The sequence below is a fragment of the Lytechinus pictus genome, chromosome 12 (assembly GCF_037042905.1).
Source record: "Lytechinus pictus isolate F3 Inbred chromosome 12, Lp3.0, whole genome shotgun sequence".
Lineage (NCBI taxonomy): Eukaryota > Metazoa > Echinodermata > Echinoidea > Temnopleuroida > Toxopneustidae > Lytechinus > Lytechinus pictus.
This window is the reverse complement of record NC_087256.1, coordinates 9411151-9434611: the sequence shown is the minus strand read 5'-3', so window position 1 is coordinate 9434611 and position 23461 is coordinate 9411151. Positions and strand designations below refer to the sequence as shown.

At 37.9% G+C, this 23461-nt stretch overlaps 3 protein-coding genes across 3 annotated transcripts in view; 1 reads left to right on the top strand and 2 right to left on the bottom strand.

The window, feature by feature from the left end:
• Positions 1-9616, bottom strand: part of LOC129272903 (aqualysin-1-like) — a 16076-nt gene extending 6460 nt beyond the window's left edge. Inside the window, exons 1-4 of the mRNA XM_064107992.1 lie at positions 9314-9616; positions 5387-5524; positions 4313-4442; positions 2273-2382 (exon numbers count right to left, since the gene is read on the bottom strand). Of these exons, the coding sequence (XP_063964062.1) occupies positions 2273-2382; positions 4313-4442; positions 5387-5524; positions 9314-9445 (510 nt within the window). The 5' untranslated portion in view covers positions 9446-9616. The remainder of the gene's footprint in view (positions 1-2272; positions 2383-4312; positions 4443-5386; positions 5525-9313) is intronic.
• The window catches only part of LOC129273275 (aqualysin-1-like), an 80675-nt gene that overhangs the window by 36280 nt on the left and 20934 nt on the right, over positions 1-23461 (bottom strand). The window lies entirely within an intron of this gene.
• On the top strand, positions 8374-23461 carry LOC129273273 (ras-related protein Rab-7L1-like). Its single transcript, XM_064107993.1, has 6 exons — positions 8374-8536; positions 10618-10859; positions 11450-11518; positions 11994-12169; positions 14827-14948; positions 22052-23461. The coding sequence occupies exons 2-6, from the start codon at positions 10724-10726 to the stop codon at positions 22086-22088; spliced, it is 540 nt and encodes a 179-aa protein (XP_063964063.1). The 5' UTR covers positions 8374-8536; positions 10618-10723; the 3' UTR covers positions 22089-23461.

Here is a 23461-nt window from a genome sequence, read left to right as displayed (position 1 = left end):
ACATCCGATATGAAAGTGATCGATGATTTTGAAAGTTAATAGTGGAACTATAAAAAAAAACGGAGACCAACTAGTGTTGATCTTTGATATATCATAACTCAATAATTGAAAATACTAATAATAGTTACATTTATATAGCGTTTATAGCATTCTGTTTCTAAGCACTTTACATTGCAATTATTATTACCCGGTCATCGGACTGGCTTGCCCGCACACAAAATGTGCATTTTCTCCACTCACTGTGGAGCATTCCAACAAGAATTCTATTAGTCTCAATTGCTAGGCATATTACATAGGCTTTCACATCATATCGGCTATCAATTTAACACCTGGATGCAGAGTGGCAAAGAGTGGATTGACGCCTTGCCATTTTTACGCTAGGCTGCAGTGGGATTCGAACACATGACCCTCTGATTACAAGGCGAGAGTCCGATTCGCTACACCACGACGCTTCACCAAAAACGTAAAATAAGTTAACCTTAATAAATCGAATCAAATAAGCGGCTATCCTGATAAGGCGTCGAGCATCCAATGGTCGATTCATGAGTGAAAGAATAGCAAATACAAATTGACACCCTTTCAACTTCAGACTGTTCCAGAATCGAGCAGCGAGGTCATCGCATACCTTACGATTGGTCCGCGACCAGATTCTCGAATAAAAACGAGTAAAATTTGAGGCAAATATTTGAGACAGGACATCTTACCGCGTAAAGTTCTAAATCATCATACAATTTTTATGTTTGAATCTGTGATGATGCCAGTATCTTTACTAGAATAAAAGCAAATTAAATATCTAGTCGTAATTAAGTTTTGGCAGTCGTACGATTGCCTACGATTTGAAACCAATTTGGCCTTCACTCTCAAATGAAGGCTTACAGTCATCCAAATTGGTATAGTAGTATTCTTAGTTAATTTGAACCTCAAATAAACATAACATGTTTTTCATCATTCACTTTTCCACGGAGCTAACAAACGTTTTGCGAAAGTTTTGCAAGGCCGCGAATGCCAAAATATAGCAGAATGTTCAACAAACGCATTTCATGCACCGAAAGTACGTCAAACGTTATAGGTTGTCTTCGAAAGCTTTCGCTAATCGTAAGTGGGAGTCGTTTTTCGTTCGAAGAAATTTCTTTATAATAATGATTTAAACAAATCGTTAATGTTTCCCGCATCGTAGGACCCTTTTCAAGAAATGATTGGCTAAATAGAAAATGGAAAATGAGTAAACAGATAATTCTATAAACGAATAATCAAATGAATGCTTAACACATAAAGCTATAAAATATCAATCATTAGTTAGTTAAAGGTCAAGTCCACCCCCAAAAAATGTTGATTTGAATCAATATAGAAAAATCAGACAAGCATAATGCTGAAAATTTATGACATTTTAAAGTTTCGCTTATGTTTAAAAAAATAGTTATCAGATATGCACAATTTAGTTACATGCAAATGAGGGAATCGATGATGTCCCTCATCTGCTCATTCACTATTTTTTTTTTTATTGTTTGAATTATGCAATATTTCAATTTCAACAGATTTGAAAAACTTGACTGAACCATAACAAGTTAAATAATGGTAATTCCAAATGTTAAGGGAGAAATAAAACTTTGTTTCACAAGACAATGAAGAGAAAATTAGAATATTTCATATTTCATATGATGAAACGCAAAAGAAATAGTGAGTGAGTGATGTCATCAGTTCCCTCATTTGCATACGGACCGTATTGTGCATATCACTATTTTGTGAAATTAAGCGAAATTTAAAGATGTCATAACTTTCTTATTTTACACCCGATTCTGATGAAACTTTCAGTGTTATGCTTATTTGATTTTTCTCTTTTTATTCAAATCAACTTTTTGTTGGGGTGTACTTGTCAGTGGTACTTGTCCTTTAAGAAACAAAATGAACATGAGAAATAACAAACGTAGGCCTAAAACTGTTTTTTTTTCATTTTTCTAATTCGATGTGTGTATCAGGGGCCGCGGAAGCGGGGGGGGGGCTGGAGTGCTTCAGCCCACCCCCCCCCCCCACTTTTTTCCCAAACCGTGTACAAAAACGTAAAAATGACCATAGGATTGTGATTTTTTGCATGATCAGCCCCCCACTTTGAAAACCGTTCGGCGGCCCCTGTGTAAGGAATGTCATTTGTCAATTGACAATGGCTTGACACTAGAAAGTGAATTACGAAAGACAGGCAAGGATAAATCATACATTATTATTATTATTATTAGATTACAGAAATGTTAAATTCAGAACTAAAAAAAGACTATACCTGTCCTCCGCCTACAGCGTCGTATCCCACCGTAGCTCTGCCATCAAAGTATTCATTACCTGGGTATATCCCCGTATCTAAGATGTAGACCGTCACGCCATCTCCATCACCTTATACAGTACAAAGGATAATACAAAAGTAAATGCATTTATATGAATTAAATGTCTTTGCAATCCTCAGAAATCAATTGCTCTCAAAAATTGTAAAGAAATCCTCGTTTTCATATCAGTATACAGTGCGTATCAAAAAAACGGGACAGATTTGAAAAGTCTATAAAATTTTTGTTTCAATTTATGATGTCTATATTTTGGTGTTAATAGGTGCTCTGACGTCTTATCTTTCAAATGCAATTAAAAAAGATTAGTTTTGATCATGCTTGAGCGAACACGGAATGTTTTTTTGTCTGGGGTTAATAAGGATGCTTGCGCCAAAATGGCATAAAATAACAAATATTATGATCGGACTTCTTGCTAATCAGCAGACTTCCTCTTAACCTTTTCATTATCTTTGCCATAATTTTCGAATTATGCGGTCAAAATTCATTTTCAAATCTGTTTATTTGCTTGAATTGTTCTGCTGTTTTTTTAATATGTTCTCTTTTAGCTTTGAATATTCCTTCTTTAAGCAAAAACAAACTTTTTTCAACCGAAGTATGGGAGAGCGTGTATATTTTTCAAATCATTTGTGTGCTACAAAGGCTATGTTGCCTTTAAACAGACGCACACAGATGGGCGGGGGCTCGGGGGTGCTCCCTCCAATAAAAAAAAATCATGACCAAGAAAAGAAGTGGAAAGGAAATAAATGGAAAGATAGAAAGTAAAATATGATTTATTTTCTGAATATTATGTCAAAATCTATCACAAAATTTAATATCTTAATTAAAAAAGTGAAAATTTTTGCTTGCTCGCTTCGCTCCCTCACAACTTTTTAATACATTTTATCCGATCTGCCATACCTAGCTCCTTCAAAATTTACTCAATACACCATTGCCATTGAAAGACATGAATCCTTTCCTGTTTGTCTTGTCAAGCACATAACTTGGTCAAGGAATCAATAAACCCTTGAAAATAGGATTCATGCCTTTTAAAGGTACCATAACATTATTCGTTACACATAATAAAAGGATTTGAACAATTACAAGTTCAACCAATTAATAATGCAAATCTCCTTGCTCGGGATGACAAAAAGTCTTCTTTTCTTACTTATGAAGGAAAAATTAAAGGTTAAAGAAGGTTAAAGGAAAAGAGAATAATAATTCAAGTGAATAAACAAATTTGTAAATGAAATTTGACAGCATAATTCGAAAATCATTGCAAAGATAAGTCTGCTGATTAGCAAGAAGTCTGATCATCAAATTCCTAATTTCTACCATTTTGGCGCAAACCTCTTTTTGAACCCCCGACAAAAACGTTCCGTGTTCACTCAAGCATGAACAAAATTTATTTTTTTAATGGCATTTCAAAGTTAAGATTTAAGAGCATCTATTAACATCAAGATATAGATATCATAATTTGAAACAATTTTTTTATAGACTATTCAAAACTGCCCCGTTTTTTTTATACGCACTGTATAGACTATATACTGTATGGCTGAAAAAAATGATTTTCAATTTAGGATCTGGTTAGGATTTCAACTATGGTTGCAAAAAATATTTCAATTTAAGATCTGCTTAGGATTTTCAGGCTCACCTCCCCCCCCCCCCCATCCCTTTCCGCTATTTCTTACATATTACCCAGTATTATCATATATTTCAAAGTATTCACCAATATTTACCAGGTTTGTTGTTCTTTCAGAGAATATTTTGCCTATTCATTAAACAATGACAGAAGTTAAAACATTATCATGTTAGTACAATGACATAGAAAAAAACAGTACATACGACATACAAAAGAATGTATATCATAGATTCTCTGTCTTGCTTCGGTTCTCAAACTTAAAAAGGGACTATGAACAATGTGTCCAATATTTCCTGATATTTCCTGATAATTCTCAATACTTTATACATGTCTTTATATCTGCCAATCATCTTTTATTTTTAACCTGTGAATTTGGCTTCTCCGTCTAGCGGAAGATATCTCTGATCCACACGGTCGATCCCCCATGATCCAACTTCATGAGCTCGAACGATTCCATTTTCCTCTATCAAAGAAACCTCATGCGAACTGAGAAGCTACAAAGTGAACACACACAAAAAAAAATTACTAACTTGTCCTATTCTACATAAATAATACCAACTTCCAGTATAACACTAAAAAAAGGTTAAGAATATACACAATCGTAATCACCGATGTATCTAACGCCAGAGGTGAATCATGGGGCCCAATTATTAAAACATGTTATGATTACAAATTTCCGATAACAGTTAAAAACTACTGAAATCCATGAAATCCGTCAATACGATTGGATGATAGTGACCTTGTCATAGAAATTCTGCTTTGTTATTGTAAGAAATATTTAAGGAACGGGACCCATGATTGGCATGCAGTGGACCACGAAGGGTCCTATCTTTTATTCCAAAATTTAGTGACAAGCAAAACAAAAATAAGAGGGTTATCGATCCACCCCTCCCTACAGCTTTTCGCCGATTTCACATTTTCTATCCATGGGGAACGTTCGCAGACCCCCCTCCCCCGAATCCGCAGTCTGCTTCTATTTTTCTGTTCGAAAATTCACGTTATGCTAGTCAGATACGTTACGTTGAAAGTTTTGATCTAATTCTATAGTATCTTGCAATACTATCAATAAAATGATATAATTGTGTCTCCTTCTTTTGTGCAAAGCGGGGTGCACAGTTGAAAGCCACACATGACCCAGCTCAAACCATTTGATATTTACAGAAATCATCATCATAAAGTGAAAAGAAAAAGTAACGACCGATATGCAATTAGCGTAAGGGTATGCTGGTGTAATTGGAAAATGAACTACACCCCCCCCCCCCCTGCATCCCCACCATTTCCTTAATTCCCACACGCGCCACGAAAACATACTATTGTTTCTATTCACAAATAAATTAATTCAGAAACAGTGGGAATCTTTTTCGTTCTGCTATGTACTACAGTAGTTTTGTGGGCCCAAATTCTTAAGCATTTTCCACACAAGTAAACCTATACTTACTTCTTCTAGACCTTCAGAGGTAAGTTTGGCGGCGAATCCGTTGATGATGTTGTAGACGTGAGAGAAGGAACAATTCACAAATGATGGCGATTTTGCAGTTTCGACTCCAGAAACAAACGCATCAGCATCAAACCCAGGCTATATGAGTAACAAGAAGACACGATTTGAAAAAAATATATCTTAATCGCTCGGCAAACTCCTCAAAACAGGTATTACATAATGAGGCACGGTAGAACTATAAATACTGCGATTTTCTACTAAAACTCCTGAAACATACACGTAGTTCTAACCGGAGTTCAAAAAAGGCCACAGACTATATAATTATCATTCTGAATTTATATTTAACGCGTACAAGGTCAAATCATAAGGTAAAGGAAATTCGACTGGAATTATGATACTGAAAATGCAATGTAATATTTTGGGATTCTGTTAATTGCTTCATTTTTTCATCTTTGTACTGCAGAATGAATAAATAATTTAGTGGAGTGTGTTAGAGTAGTGTCTGTTGCAATAGCTTTTTCATACCTTCATTCCTTACAATCCACAATCCTTCTACGGCATCGTGATTGTGCTTTATTATTTTAGATTCCATGCATGAAACCTAAAAATCATCGTTTACTTGACTCGTGACAACGTTTTCTTTTTATTGTATAAAGCTTTAGCTGCTAAATTGATTGCTTTCTTCGTTTATTATATGTACTTCGAACATCACGAGATGTTCTATATTTATATTGCTTTCACATGGTCGTTATCTCCTTTCTTTTTCCCTGGGTGTAATAAATTGAAGTCAGTATACCAGTACTGTGGTCATCAGATACAAATTCATTCTCATTACAATCACTGATTATCGTACTAGGGTAAGAATCACAGCCGTACATGCCTATCTTTATTTCATTCATTTTTTGTTGAGGGTAGGGGGGGGGGGGCTTGTCAGAAAACCTCTCTAGGTTACGTTGTACGAAATTAATTTGGAAATTACGGTCTTTTTCAGAACAGAGTTGACTTCAAGCTGTTGCTGTCCGAAGCCAATATTTGATCAAGCATTCAGACATGGCAGAGTGATTAATTGATTTATACCCTGAAATAACAAACTTTCGGTTCACACTTACAATGCTTATCGGTTTTCTTATTCTTCCCTCTGAAGCCCCCCCCCCCCCCATTGGTCATGACCGCTCATCATAAAGGGTCACTCCAGGCTGAAAATAATATGATTTGAACAGCTAAAGAAAATTTCAGACAAGCAAAACAGTGAAAATGAATAACAAAATTATGGTATTTTGAAAATTTGTATTATTCGGGTGATACAGTTCTTCATGAATGTTCAAAGAGCAAACTGATGGCATATCCCCACTTGTTCTTATGTATTCACATTTATTTCCTCTAAGAACTAACAAAAAATGGGTTAATAACTGATTTAGTGCAATAGATATTCATTGCTGCAACTGATTTCATTGTAAGCCCAGAGTTACACCAAAACCGAATTCTCCCGAGTACATTTGGACCGATTCTTCCCGAATATGGCCTAATCCTTTCGGAACCTATTTATCTCTGATTCGGGGAGCTCCCCGAATAAAGACGAATGTGTCCCGAACAGGTCCCGATTCATGATAACGTCATGGGATTTTAATGAAATTTTCAGCATCTTGCTCTCTGAATTTTACATTATTAAGTGTGACCATTTTAACAGTGTGAATAATATGTTCACATGATTTAACGTATTCATTTAGATGTAAATATTTTCAGCCCGGAGTACCCCTTTAAATGACAATTGTCTCCCTTCTTCAACAGTTAGAGATGCATACATATTATATTCTCTGACGATCGAATTCAATACTGATTTTGTTGAATCTCTTTGAGAGAATTGAAGAATAATTGTATGTGGGGGTGTTGCCTCAGGATCGATTCAGCCATGGGCGGGGGGGGGGCAGGGGGACGTGTCCCCCTATTCTTTAGGCGGCACAATATCAAATGTCCCCCCTACTATTTCTGTTCTTTTATGATGGTAAGAAATTCATCATTCAAAATCGAAATAAAACATGTATTTTAGGACGAGATGACCTTACTTTGGAGATGATAACCTTTGCTTTTTTTTTTTGCTTGTCAAATCTAATTTCGTCGAAATGACCTGAAATTTGAATTTGGGGTGATAACCTTTTATTTTATTTATTTTTTTTTTTTTTTGCTTGTCAAATTTTCCAGCCCCTTGTCTCCCCCGACTTTTTGGGAGAGATTTCGGCCCCTGGATTCAGCACGAGTTGACGTTCTCTCTATGACGTATCAGCGGAACAACCTGGTATTTTTCTACATTTCCCTATTGGAAAGGACACAGTGTTCCACAGTGCATTCACAGTGTGGACCACTATATGAATCCACACTGTTAAATCTGAGCATGTCAACAGTGCAAATCACGTATTCACCCTATTCACTTAGTCTACTATGTGAACACACTGTGAACATACACATCATAGATGTAGCCACAGTGTGAAATTCTTTTTACATTTATTGAATTTGACAATTTTAATAGTGTGAATAATATTTTCACATATGTGAACACACTGTGATCACACCGTATGTGACACCCAGTTGTTTTCCATTAGGATTACTCACGTCGTAAAGATTAATGGTTTATCAAATGAGATCTAGAAAAAAACAAGTTATACCAACCATGTAAATTCTCCAACTCTTACTTTATTCAGAACCGAATGTAACTTTTCAATATGATTCATGAAATAAAGATGGCTTAATTGATAAAGATTGTTTCATAAGCATTTTAATTGCAATTACTACTTTTCAAAACTAAAGCACCCCTAAGCATGCTTAATATAGGTTTCACTCTACAAAACCACGAACTTCATAAAAACAACATTAGCTTGTTTTGTTTTTAGATATTTTTTTAATGTGTTTGCGTATACATATCCATATCTTTATCTTTGATTTCCAATAGAACTTTCTTCCGTTGGCACGTTTAGCTTCCTCGTTGCTCATGTTACTAATATTCGGATGGTTTCTATAGCAGTTGCGGAACAGGAATATGGGAATCCAAAAATAATTCTCTACACCAATTACTGCATCGCAACTTTTTTTTACAGACATGGTTTCGCAATTGCAGCGTTTGCCTAATGCTGTATCTGCATGTTCTTGAGCAAATCGGTATGTATTTTAATTTCACTTACATTACTCGTATTCTTTTGCGAAGAATGTCATATACCTATGTCAATTACTATGTATGAATTAGAAAGTCAAACTTCGCATTCAGCATGCAATGAGCATTGATGAATGCGGTGTGATTAATACCGTATCATGGTCATGGTGGACCTTTGAGTATGGAGTGCTTAATTTGTTTCACACTGCTCAGTACATGTGAGTTTTGAAATGCTGAGAGGATATGCATATTGTTCATTGTGCCCTAATTCACCTTAAAATATCCTGAAGAGTATATCAATTGGTTCATCATCCTGATAAAGTTATCAACATTACGCTCAAGATTTCAAGGATTTAGAGTAATCCCAGATCGTCTGTGGATAGTGGCCAATCGAAATTAGATTTATATTTAGCCTTGTGGATTTAAAGCTAAAAGATTTGAGTTCAAAGTTCTACAAATTTAAAGTTAATCCTGAGAATTCCTAATGGTCATCTGGTCATGATTGTAAATGGCCACTACCGATCTCAATTTATTTTAAATCCTTGAAATTATTTAGAGTGTACGAGAACATAACATAATCTCTATTCATTTAAAATGTTATTTATCTTATGACATTTTGAATGAATAGAGATTGTGTTTGATTTAAGAAGATATAAATATTTTACATGATATGAACAAAAGCAAGTGAGGTTTGATGAATCACTCCTACAGATATTTTCCTGCCATTTCCTTTTAACAATAAGAAAACCCACTCACACAACACACTCGCATGTACTACAACTTACCTTAAGAGAAACGATGTACTGGCCCGGTACACGATCATTTTCAGACTTCTTAAAGAGTTTATCCCAGTGTTTTGGCCTTGCTTCTACGGTAAGACCCAAAATCAGGGCCAAGACTAAAATCTGACATTTCATGTTTATTTCTCAGAGCCAACTTTGGTCACAGTAGCTCTAGCAATATGGAAACCAAAACTTAATGGTCGACACCAGATAGAGTCACGTGTGACATTTTAACACAAGGAAATGTTACTTAAATAGGTGATGTCAAATAAAGATTGTTTCAAAGTCAAAGATAATATTTGCAGTAGTTCAGCTTTATGGGTGACCGATAGATAAGAGGGGTAAAGGATTTGAAGTTTTTACATATTTATTGTACATAATGGAATAACCATGGAAAGTATTGAATACAATCAGGTGATTCGGGGCATTTACAATTGTTTGAGAGGTTATTTACCAATTCTACTATGATTTAAGTATCTCACTATTGTAAACCATGGTTCATCATCTCTAACAACAGTAATGTGAAAGAATGGGTGATTTCCTGTTGTTGTTGTTGTTGTTGATGTTGTTGTTGCTGATATTGGGGAGTTTTCACTCCACGACGCACGACAGATTCAAGAACACAGAAAAATGAATCCTGTCAAATGTCCTTCATGACAATGAGCAACCAAGAAGTCTTTGTCGAAAATTGTTGAATCAAAACAGCAGTTTCGTCCTGGACTCTGAACAAACGACATATTTGCAATTTTTCGTCAGCTCCGAAAACTAAGACGAAACTGCTGCTCCGGTTCACCAATTTTCGACAAAGACCTAATAGCTGTTCATTGTGATTTGCCTTGCGTTTACAATTAATTTACTGTGTTATTGAATTCGTTCTACATCACGGTACGAAAACTGTTTTCAACCAAGACGTTTTTAGTACTAAGTTAACAATAATGCTCAGGAAACTGTGGGAAGTTTCTTGGTTGGACGTTAGTTAGATTCCCCGTCCCCCGCCCCTCCAACCTGCCCATAATCTGGTTCTACGTCTGATCAAGGTTCATTTTCTGCAAACTATGTATACATACCCCATCAATGAAGGATGATGATAATCTAAACAAAACTTTGATGTATTTGTTTTATAATTATAGCCTTAAATGACCTAATATTTGCTTCCGCCCCTTGAACTTTGATGTTGTCATTAAAAAAATATATATTTCAGACTTGGCGTTGGTTTTATTTGCCCCCCCCCCCATTTTCTCTCTCCCCTCTCTCTCTTCTCACTCTCTCTCTCTCTTTCTCTCTCTCTCTCTCTTTCTCCTATCCAGATAGATGCCAGCCAATGCCATTTTCTTGAACAGCGCCCCCATTCTGACGATAGATGTCTGGACACAGAAAAACAACAAAAGTTTGTTTTAACTTCATTATATTGAAATGAATCTAGCAGATGGCACAGAGGAGGTGGATGAAAAGTTTCTTAAAATCATCATCATTGGGGACAGCCTTGTCGGGAAGAGCTCTTTCGTTGAAAGTTTTATTAACAGCAAGTTCAGACGCACCAAAACTGGTGGTAGGAACCTAAGGCAATCAAAAATATAACAACTATAAAATCAAAATATATTCCGATTTGATTAATTAAAAGCTATATACTAACGATATTAATTCATATTATTCATAACATATGCACCAACCTTAATTATTTTGGAGGCTGGAGAGCGGACTGGGCCTCCTCCCCTGAAGATATAGGGGCTGTTCGCACGACCGCGACTGAAATCAGCACGCACGTCACCTATGAAGTAATACGACATTGTTTATTTCATTTTTCCAAAATTAGTCAGATTCTATTCTAAATTATTCATTTATGCTAATTTATCAATGAAATAAGAATTTGGTCGTAAATGTTTTATATAAAACTCCTGCAATTTTTATTTTAACTGAAAAGCCTTGAAAGACAAGTCTCGAAACGACATGTTGCACATTGCAAAGATTTTACGTTACAGAATTATCGCGAAAATCTCGAGGGGGCCTTTTAGGACCCCCCCCCCCCTTTTTGTTCTCATAATCTTGTCTGTTGTCTGTCAATTAGGGATTAAAGGTTTCTTGTTGTTGTTGATATTAAGACTAAAGAGGTTTTCCATGCTCATTTTTTCTACTTAACAGTTGATTTTGCTTTCAAGATTGTAAAATTTCAGGATCAAGTAGTAAAGTTACAGCTATGGGACATAAACGGTAAGAATTGCCGATTCTTCGTCACAATTGAATGCTGTCATGATTAAGGCACTAGTAGATCAAGACTGCTTTGGGTATAAACCAAATTTATCCCAACGGGGAAGGCATTGATTGCTCAAATAGTTTTAATCAATTTATGGGGGTAATTATTTAAGAAACAGTTGAAAACGTACTTGTATCTAGGATAGATGTAGCTTTTTTTAAGTGTTGTAAATTGATCTACAGTGTAAACGCTATGATATAGTGTACTATGTATAGCGTTCCTAAATGCCTTATTATTATTATTATTATTATTATAATTATTGTTCAGCATGCAGTTGTTTGGAAGAATGATGATCGCATAGTCATCCCTATAATATAGAAGATTCGACAGTAGGCAGAGAGATCACCTGCTTTTTTATGAAATTCCATCATAATTTTTAAGACCAAAATTACCTCGACTTATTTAGTATTCCTTCCGTCTCATTTTCATCAGGTCAGCTAGAGAAATGCAGCTCCATCAGAAGACTTTACTACAGAGATGCTTCAGCATGCGTCATAATATTTGATGTGACGCAACGTAAAACATTCGACAGCGTCGTTGATTGGCGGAAGAATGTGACGATGTTATCCAACGTGAGATCCATACCATGCCTACTACTTGCCAACAAGGTAAAAGGTTTTAGATCACGTTGCTCATTGTCAGTGTGCGTCAGTCGATTTCAGTATTATGGCATTAGCGTATTTCAGCATCCACTTCGCAGGCGCTTTCTGCAACGTTCAAAATCTATTGAAAATGCCCCGCCAAATCACTATGGACAGATTAATGGTCATTGTCGAAAGTTGATGGACCGGGGCAGCATATCGTCTTAAGACTGGGATTCGAACCCCTCCCCCCCCCCAAAAAAAAAAAAATGCAAATATGTCGTTGGTCCTGATTCCAGGCCGACGCTGCCGTTTTGATTGACCATATTTCGGCTACTTTGCTATGAAGGGTTTTGACAAAGATTGTCTGCGTTATCAAAGGCGTCAGCGAAGTGATTTTAGACATCCCATATTATCACAGTGACTACGCAGACGCTTTATATGACGCAGAAAATCTTTTGTCAAAAGCCCTTTATGACAAAACAGCCTTCGTCGAAAGTCGGTGAATCAAAACAGCGGTGTCGTCCTGTATCGGCCGCACAGAAACGCTGTTAGCGTAACATTTCACTAACACTGCGCTAACGAATGGCCCTGTTACAACCGGTAATCTCGCCGCGATGGCTATAATGCATTATTTACATCTGGGATCAACGCTTGACATCACAATCTGTATAGTATTATCCATCAACAAATCAGCTCCTAACAACATGGGTAGAATTACCGCACAGACGGCACAGAAAGCTGTTGTTAGGGGATTAGAGTTAGGCAAAATCTATTATTTGTGCGTCTTGATCTAGATTTAACTTAGATTTAGTTATGATTATTTGCACATCCTACAAGTTTAAAATCTTGTCTAGGAAAGGGTAAAGGAATGTAATTCATTATCATAATTATAGGCCTACAAAATTGAATTATTATTACATTTTAAATATGAATTGGCAGCAGTTAGTAAATATATATTTACTAATTTAATTAAAAAATATAGAATCAGCTTCAAAAAGATTTTAAAAAATTAGCTTATCATGATATTACGATGGAGATTCTGTACAAAAAAAAAATGCAATCCCACTTTTCATCAGTTTCTTTTGTTTGAAAATGCTCTTCACAGACTTCACTGATCATGCTCATGATAGAGTATTTGCCAATGATGGTAATCATGCGATAAATTTCATCAGCTAATGTTCTTCTTTCTAATGTAGGGTCTATTTATAATAATGTCTTCAAACACCTAAATAAATGTTATATCTTGGAAGAAAAAAAATATTTGAAAAGGATCATATATCTTGGCACTAATCAACTCCCCCGCTATATACCTGTTCCTAAAGGGGTACTCCAGGCTGAAGAAAATAATACGGTTTGAACAGTAAAGTGAGACAAACAAAACACTGACAAATTGATAAAAATTGAAAATGAATACAAAAAATTATGGTATCTTAAAGTTTTGCATTAGGCCCTATTTCGGTGAAATTTATATTCATGTCTTCAGGAATATGCAATGAGGGTCTGTTGTATCATACAAAATTAGATTTATTTAAACTTTGTCTACAGAGAATATTGCTTCAAAGATCATCATTTTGTTACTCGGGCGACGTACACACATTTGTGACAATTACGAGTTCATTTCAATAAAATCAGAAAAAGGGGAAAGAGCTAGAGAATATGGCATTATCGTTCCATTTATTACATATTCATGGCCACATGCTGCACAGTAATACCAGTTGCAAAATACAGTCAAGAATATTCAATATTCAAGAATTTTGTTATTTTTTATAAGATTTTGATGAAATTTTCAGCAATTTGCTAATCTAATTTTACTCAATTTATTCATTTATTGTTGGGCCCAGAATACCCCTTTAATTCGGTCGAGGTATATTCTAAATTACTTGGTATAAGAAAGGGAGACAAGTTTTAAAGAGAGAAATTATTCACTAACATCGTCACTATTGGTGCCCTTGGCACTGTTAGTGATTTGTTTTAACATTAGCGCCACTGTTAGCTTCTGCTAAGCCTTTTATTGTTAGATTTTTAGGAATTCGGCTAAGCTTCTGTGAGTTTAACCATGAAGCTATGGTTTAACGATACCGGTAGGCCTACTTTTAGTGCTCTGTTAGTGAAAACAATGCGTCAAGGCGGTGGTCACCCGTGAAAGGTGTGACTGGCCTAATGTTAGCGTTTTGTTACGTTAACAACGCTTCTGTGCGGTCGCCACTGGACTCTAGACAAACGACATATTTGCAATGTTTCGACCGGTCCGAATCTTCGGACGATCTGCTGTCTAGGTCCACCAACTTTCGATAAAACCTCTCAGCTCTCCATTGTGATTTGACTTACATTTCAAAGGATTGGTGCGTTGTAGAGTGCGTCTGCGTTATTATTGCGAAAATACGCTATTAGTTACGCCTGCCTGAGTCAAGATTACGTAAAATGTGATTAGCGCTTGCGGTACCGTGTCCACCAATCGTCTTCTATACATACCCGTCCTCTAAATACACCAACATTCCCAATGAGAGATATCTCTTCAGAATCTGACCGACCTTTTCTGATTGTTTGAAATGTTATAACTCTTTGTTTTTGGCTACATCAAGTTTACGAAGAATGGGAGACAATTTCAGTCAACTTGAGTAGATTTGCTCACAATTTTCCTTCACTCACTGCATGATTTTTGTTTTTTTCACTCTCCATAGATCGATCTTCCATCACCAATTGTAAATGATGAGGAAATTGAGGAACTATGCAAACAAAACAATTTCATCGGATGGTGCAAGGTATCTGTTCCAGACAGGACCAACATAGATAAAACTATGCAGTAAGTCTGCAAATTATGATTTAAACAAGGACAGAGGGATGTTACTTGAGAGGGAAGGATGGGGAGGTGAGGGGTGGGGAAGAGGGTATGAGGATGTAGATAACCGGTTCCATAACATTGCTCCGTGACAAATTGTCTGAAAATTATTGGTCCGATGGAAAATATGGATGTTGAGCCAAACGTAAAATCCAACCTTATAAATGAAATAAACACTAATCATTACTCTTACATAATTCTGAACCAAAAGCTATATATACATTCCTAACTCTAACTCTATGCCCTCTGAGACCGGAGCATATCATGGCATATACTGGAGCAAAATGTCGCGTAACCAGAAATCCAAAGTTGATTGTAGCAGGTTTTCAGAGGGACTTACATGCATCATGGCGGCGCCACATGGGCAATGATGGGCCAGGGGGTACAGGACAAGCCAAGTACCCCCTATTCTTGTTCATGTCGGGGAAAATAAAGGGGAGGGATGAGAAAGGGGAATATAGAAGGAAGAAGAGCAGAGAAAGGAGGTGTCTGGGGCATGGTACTGTCCCAGGTAACAAGCCAACGTTGGCTCCACGTTGGAAACTTGAAAGTCGTTGGACGTTGGGAAAACTTGATGGATTAACGTTGAATCGACGTTGGAAACTAGTTTGATGGAAAGATGATGGACAATCAACAATGACACGACGTTGGCAACGTTGGAAACTTGTTAGTCGGAGAGTTGTTGGACAGTCGACAATGTCACAACGTTGGAAACACGTTTGATTGGATAGTTGTTGAACAGCCAGCAAAGGCACAACGTTGGCAACGTTGGAAACTAGTTCGCTGGAAAGTTGTTGAACAACCGACAATGGCACAACGTTGACAAAGTTGGAAACTAGTTTGTTGGAGATTTGTTGGACGGTCGACAATGGCACAACGTTGGAGACTAGTAAGTTGGAGAGTTGTTGGACAGTCGACAATGTCACAACGTTGGAGACACGTTTGATTGGATAGTTGTTGACAGCCAGCAAAGACACAACGTTGGCAACGTTGGAAACTAGTTCGCTGGAAAGTTGTTGAACAACCGACAATGGCACAACGTTGACAAAGTTGGAAACTAGTTTGTTGGAGATTTGTTGGACGGTCGACAATGGCACAACGTTGGAGACTAGTAAGTTGGAGAGTTGTTGGACAGTCGACAATGTCACAACGTTGGAGACACGTTTGATTGGATAGTTGTTGACAGCCAGCAAAGACACAACGTTGGCAACGTTGGAAACTAGTTCGCTGGAAAGTTGTTGAACAACCGACAATGGCACAACGTTGACAAAGTTGGAAACTAGTTTGTTGGAGATTTGTTGGACGGTCGACAATGGCACAACGTTGGAGACTAGTAAGTTGGAGAGTTGTTGGACAGTCGACAATGTCACAACGTTGGAGACACGTTTGATTGGATAGTTGTTGACAGCCAGCAAAGACACAACGTTGGCAACGTTGGAAACTAGTTCGCTGGAAAGTTGTTGAACAACCGACAATGGCACAACGTTGACAAAGTTGGAAACTAGTTTGTTGGAGATTTGTTGGACGGTCGACAATGGCACAACGTTGGAGACTAGTAAGTTGGAGAGTTGTTGGACAGTCGACAATGTCACAACGTTGGAGACACGTTTGATTGGATAGTTGTTGACAGCCAGCAAAGACACAACGTTGGCAACGTTGGAAACTAGTTCGCTGGAAAGTTGTTGAACAATCAACAATGACACGACGTTGGCAACTTATTAGTTGGAGAGTTGTTGGACAGTCGACAATGGCACAACGATGGAAATTAGTAGGTTGGAGATTAGTTGGATAGTCAACGATGACACAAGGTTGGCAACGTTGGAAACTAGTTCGATGGAAAGTTGTTGAACAACCAACTATGGCACAACGTTGTCAAAGCTAGAAACTAGTTCGATGGAGATTTGTTGGATAGTCGACGATGGCACAACGTTGGAAACTGGTAGATTGGAGATTAGTTAGATAGTATACAATGACACAACGTTGATAAAGCTGGAAACTAGTTAGATGGAAAGTTGTTGAACAACTGACACTGGCACAACGTTGGAAACTGGTAGATTGGAGATCAGTAGGATAGTCGACGATGACACAACGTTGGCAACGTTGGAAAGTTGTTGAACAACAGACAATGGCACAACATTGGAAACTAGTGTGTTGGAGATTTGTTGGACAGCCAACAACGTCACAACGTTGGAAACGCGTGTTTGATTGGATAGGTGTTGAACAGCCAACAAAGGCACAGCGTTGACTACGTCGGAAACTAGTTCGATGGAGAGTTGCTGAACAACCGACAAAGGAACAACGTTGGAAACTAATTTTATTGGAGATTTGTTGGACAGTCGACAATGGCACAACGTTGACAAAGTTGGAAACTAGTTTGATGGAGAGTTGTTGAACAACGGACAATGGCACAACGTGGACAGCGTATAATTGGAATAGTTTATTGGACAGTTAACATTGACACAATGTTGGAAACTATAGTTTGTTGGATATTTGTTTGACAGTCAACATAATATCCTGGTATAATATACACAGTGTTGAGAACGTTAGAAACTGGTTCATTGGAGAATTGATAATTGATAAAGTTGGCGGAGTACAGCAAGTCTGCATATGCCGACTTAACCCAAGACAAGACAAGACTACTGGCATAATTTCCAATGGGGCCAAGGGGGGGGGGGTCGATCAAGTAAGTTTGCTTGTCTATCCATGTCACCCTTGGTATCCCCCAGCAATAAGGGGAAAAGAAATCGAGAGAGAAGGAAAATAATGGGAAGGGAAAGAGGAACTAAAACTAAGTCTAAGGGGAAAACAAAAATAAAGATGGGGTAGAATAGAGAGGCTGCATGCACCTGGGGATGCAAATGTGTCGATTAATATAGAAAATAAAGAAGAAAAACAAGAAAAAAAATGTAGTTCAAGACCAGAATTTCCAGAAACGCCCTCGTCGATCCTTTGCAGCTGGCAAGGCCTTTCACAGTAAGTACGAGATATGTCATAGGCCTACCGTCACATAACTAGAAGAAATTGAAGAAGGAAATACAAGCATCAAATGTGCCTATTTAAAAATACCATACTATTCTGATGCGCAGAATTAGTCGCGACGTCGGACTCCTTCTGTCATGTCTGTGTAGTCTGCTTCCTTCAATTTTGAACTTGAAGAATCTGGCAGAATTTGGACTGGATAGTGGATATAGATAAGTAAATTCCAGAATATCTCGTGATCTGGAACAGTACTTATAAGCTGTATATTTAGGACCTACAATCTACAGTTGAATTTTCTTTGCACTTGCAGATAATCGGTAACTGCAACCATTGATCCCCTCCGAAAGATCCCGGAGTCAGCTTCTGTGTGCGTACAGTCCGACGCTAGTATATTCGTGTACTGTAAGTAGTAGTAAAGTAGTACTTAACACCAGCAGTCACTGCACAGTATAACATACTAACTAACCTCGTAATTAGCTTGTGTGAGTGACTAATACTAACCTCGCAATACGTGTGAGTGGGAACGAGTATGCGATACCAATGGCAAGGCAACAGTCATTGGATGATTTTCAAAATTCAAGTACGTACAGTGTTGAAATCTGGTGTTGGTGTAACCCAGGCACCCAAGGGTCCATTACATGCCGCCGCGCACAGAAAAATCAAGCCATAGAAGTCGTGTGTTGTGGACCCAAGAAGTGATACTAACCTGGCAATACGTGTGAGTGTAACCCAGGGAGCTCCGGCCCGCTGCGCGGGCCGGAGCCCAGGGGCTTACCATGTAATTCACCATACCCACGGTAGTAGCGTGAAGTATGGTCTAAATAATTATCCGAATAAATAGTTAAAACAGAAATTAAGCACTTACCACGATTATATGGACATGATGGATGAAGGTCTAACGAGTGGCAGCTTCCTGACATCGAGGCACAGACTGGAACCTAAAAAAACGAAAAGTTCTGTCGCGGTAGCTCTCCTCTTTCAGAATTCAAAACAAAATGGCCGATTGAGACCGAGACTAATATATAGCACTAGTGCATTAGTATACATCTCTATGATATAGACTTTGTCAAATTCGCGCATGCGCCCTACACCCTCGGTACCGGTCTCGAACGGCCATTTTGCTATGAATTCTGAAAGAAGGAGAGCTACCGCGACATAACTTTTTCGTTTTTTGAGGTTCCAGTCTGTGCCTCGATGTCAGGAAGCTGCCAATCGTTAGACCTTCATCCATATAATCGTGGTAAGTGCTTAATTTCTGTTTTAACTATTTATTCGGATAATTATTTAGACCATACTTCACGCTACTACCGTGGGTATGGTGAATTACACGGTAAGCCCCTGGGCTCCGGCCCGCTGAGCGGGCCGGAGCTCCCTGGGTTAGTGTTGGTGTTGTGACAACACCGTACTTGAATCAGGCTGGTGTTAAGATTGACCTCGGAAAATATGGTGTATTTCCGGCAGTTTGTGTTGAAGGCTGGTGTTGATTGTCATCTGCTGAACCCAACACTGCACTGTGGCTGCATGGTGTTGATGATCTACAAGCAATTTCCCCATTCAGCAACACCGACGTACCCCAGGGATTGGGAGAATCGTGATTTAAAGTTCAGTGTTGGTGTTGATGAACTGTAGCTATTACGAACAGGGGGCGAACACGACGAACCATCTCCGTAAAATTATCTTTTACATTTAAGATGAGAGCAAATCATTAGAGTTTTAATACATTTCAATGAAAAATAATATTACGCTTGGTGTTGGAGCTCAGTTCAGCAGCCCTTTCACGCTCTCAACACCGTACACCGTACTTGAAATCACCCAAATGACTTGCTACCTGGCATTCCTGCCTTATTTATTATACGCTGCCTTGAATTGACTTGGTCGGTCCTGCCTGGCCTAGCCTGGACCGAGTGTTTTCCAACTGCAGTCAAACCTGTAGTTGCTATGTGAGGCATGCTACACTTGACGCTGAAATATCATTTAATAGTTATGGCACGAGCGAGACTAGGCCATGGCCATGCATATTGAGATATCAGTTGACTTCTATCTTAATCAAAAAGAGGCACTCTTTAGTTACAGTAGGCAGTAGCTACGTTACTCTGAGTGAGGCCAAGTTACGCGACCTCCTTTTTTGATTTTGTAAATACTGAGAGACTGCAATTACACATGTGAGTTTTTGTGATGATTACTGACGTTGCAATTGGCATTGCATACCGAGTCATTAAACAATTGTAGACAGAAACAGAGATTGCAACTCGCAAGAAAATGTAATACATCTTAATTTTTATTACATATGCATATGTTTTTTTGGCATTAGTCTTGTTTGAGAAAAAGAGGATGTCAAAAAAGTTTGAATGCTACAAAGGCCTCAATAAATATCACACGTAATTATCTTGATTTCTCTTAATTATGTGAAGAGACTTGTAACAGAAAGAATGAAAAGAAATGAATAGCTGTAATAATAGTTGTAATGTTTTTTGATAGAATCATGAACAGATTACAGATGATGATGGCACAGTGTTGAAAACTGTTTGATGGAGATGGCGCATCGTTGGATTTGTTTAGAATTAGACCAACAAAGAATCAACGTTACAACAACATTTAACCGATATTAGACAAACATTGAATCAACGTTTACGCCAACGTTGGACTAACATTGGACTAAAGTTGAATCAACTTTCCATCAACATTGGACCAACATTATACCAACGTTGGATCAACGTCACCCAACGTTGGACCAACATTGGACCAACGCTGCCATACCTGCCTCATCTGGACAATGATTATGCACTCATGAATATTCATTACATCAGTAAATGACCAAAATTTTAGGTAATATTGCTATAATAATTAGAGTATTTATGTTTATTCAATATTTCCACCATGAAAAGTTTCAGAAAAGTATGTGGCTCCATTACCATATCATATATAATCAAAACATATTATTCTAAGTGAAATATTCAAGGTTAAGTGTGGAAAATGATATTAACTGTATTCTGCCAAGTATAGCAAAGTTGCTCTATATATAGGAGTCAATGACAGGTTACAGTGGATAGGTGTAGGATGATAGGAATAGGATATAGGATTAGGATGTAGGATTTTAGGATAGGATAAGACATATGATGATAAAGATTTGAGTGTAGAGTTGTAATGGTGGACTTCACCTTGAACCCAATTAATGTTTTGTTAATTACTGCCATACGTTGGAATAACGTTGGAGCAATGTTGGAGCAACGTTGTGACAACGTTGTAACAATGTTGGAGCAATGTTACCAGACAACGTTGGAGCATTGTTGCTGGACAGCGTTGAACCAACGTTGTAAACATAGTTGGACTGACGATGTATGCAAGTGCACGTCCATCGCTGCTTCAACGTTGCCCATCAACGTTGCAGCAACGCTGTTATTGATGACTCAGCCGACATTATACCAACGTTGGAGCATTGATGGTGGACAACGTTGAACTGACGTTGGAAATGTTGTTGGTCTGACGATGTATGGACGTGCACTTCTATCGATGATACAACGTTGCTTACCAACGTTGTAGCAATGTTGTATTTGACTATTTAGCCAACATTGGATCAACGTTGCCAGACAACGTTGAAACATTGTTGCTGGACAACGTTGAACTAACGTTGGAAATGTTGTTGGTCTGACGATGTATGCGCGTGCACTTCTATCAATGATGCAACGTTGGCCTGCCAACGTTGAGGCAACGTTGGGAAAAAAATTCCCAACGTTGATCCAACGTTGGTCCAACGCTGTATTGTTACCTGGGGTACCATTGAGAACAATAAGACGTCTCCCCCCCCCCCCACTCTATCAAAATATCCTGGCGCTGCCCCTGCGCGCAAGGGCTCTCGAGATTTGTATTATTTTTGCTATCCCCATGATCACGATCCATCAGCTTCCTTTGATGGCTTGTATTTTGGTTACTCTACAAAAATATAAATGAAATCTGTGAATTTAAATCGAGACGAAAATTTACAACGACCTAAAATTTCGCTGGTTGTGTCGAAAATTATAAAGAAATGAGCATTTTAATGTTAAGACAATATGCTATCTTTATTTTCTCCATTTGCTTCATAATCACAGATTCTTGGTGGAGAAAACTTTGATATCAAACGGATGAAACCCGGCTGGAGCTTCCTACAGCGGATGAATATACGGAAAACATACTTTCACGAATCTAGCACATGAACACAATATCCAAATTTGGCATGAATAGTGTTCAGTGAAATATGGCGTATTTGGCATAATTTATTGTTTAAACGCCATTTTTTAAAAGAAAATAAGGTCAAGTATTCTAATTCATTTGATTCCGTTCAATTCTTGTTTTGTCCTCGTTTCATATGTCTGTGTGCTTAATCCATACTGAATGACGTAAAGTAATAATGATGATAATATGCAACATTACACAGAGCTTAATTCATTGTTTCTAAGCGTTGCAAACGATCCCCCAGTTCAGGGGCGGATCCAGGATTTTTCGGGGGGCACATTTTTCCGAGGAAAATTTTGACTTGACGAAAAAAATTGACAAGCAAAAAAAAGTCGTCACTTTCAGAGGGGGGGCACACTTCTGTTTTAAAGCCATTTTTACATTACAAATTTTAAATGTGCCTCTCAAAGAGGGGGGGCACGGGCCGGGTGTGCCCCCCCCCCTGGATCCGCCAGTGCCCCAGTTATATAACACAGTCATCTTATCTGGCATTTCCTTTCTACGGGTATTCATTTACAACACCAGCATGACCAGGGTGGAAAGTAGAGAGCAAATGCAGATTACCACCTTGCCAAAGGATGCGAGAACTGCAGTAGAATTTGAATCCAAGACCCTGTGGTTCAAAGTCCGGAAACTTATCCACTGAACCACAACGATGTAATTGAATATCAGAGTTTATTATTGAGACATTCGTATATATGTACCACGTGTGCTAGATACCCCCCCCCCCCCGAAAAAAAAAAAAAAAAATACCGGACAAGGACAAGTCCATCCCAAGAAAAAGTTTATTTGAATAAAAAGAGAAAATCCAGCAAGCTTAACACTGAAAATTTCATCAAAATCGGATGTGTGTGTGTGTGTGTGTGTATTTGAGTTTTGTCAGACGTGTATCAATCAGATATGATTATTTACGTCTGGGACCGACCTTTAACGTCACCGTCCGAAAGACGTGACCAGGGCTCGAACCTCGAACCTCTGCATCAATTTGTAACTTCCCCACAGCTTGGATTACAGGCGCACGCCACAACCCCAGATGTGAAATAAGAAAGTTATGACATATTAAAGTTTCGCTTAATCACGTAATAGTTAAATGCACATCCTGGTCGGTATGCAAATGAGGAGACTGATGGCATCATCCACTCACTATTTCTTTTGTATTTTATTATATGAAATATGAAATATTCTAACAAGTGAAATAACGATTAATTCCTCCCTGAACATGTGGAATTAGCGTTTATCAATACTATATGGTACAGTCAAGTTTGTCCTTATTGTCAAATCTGTAT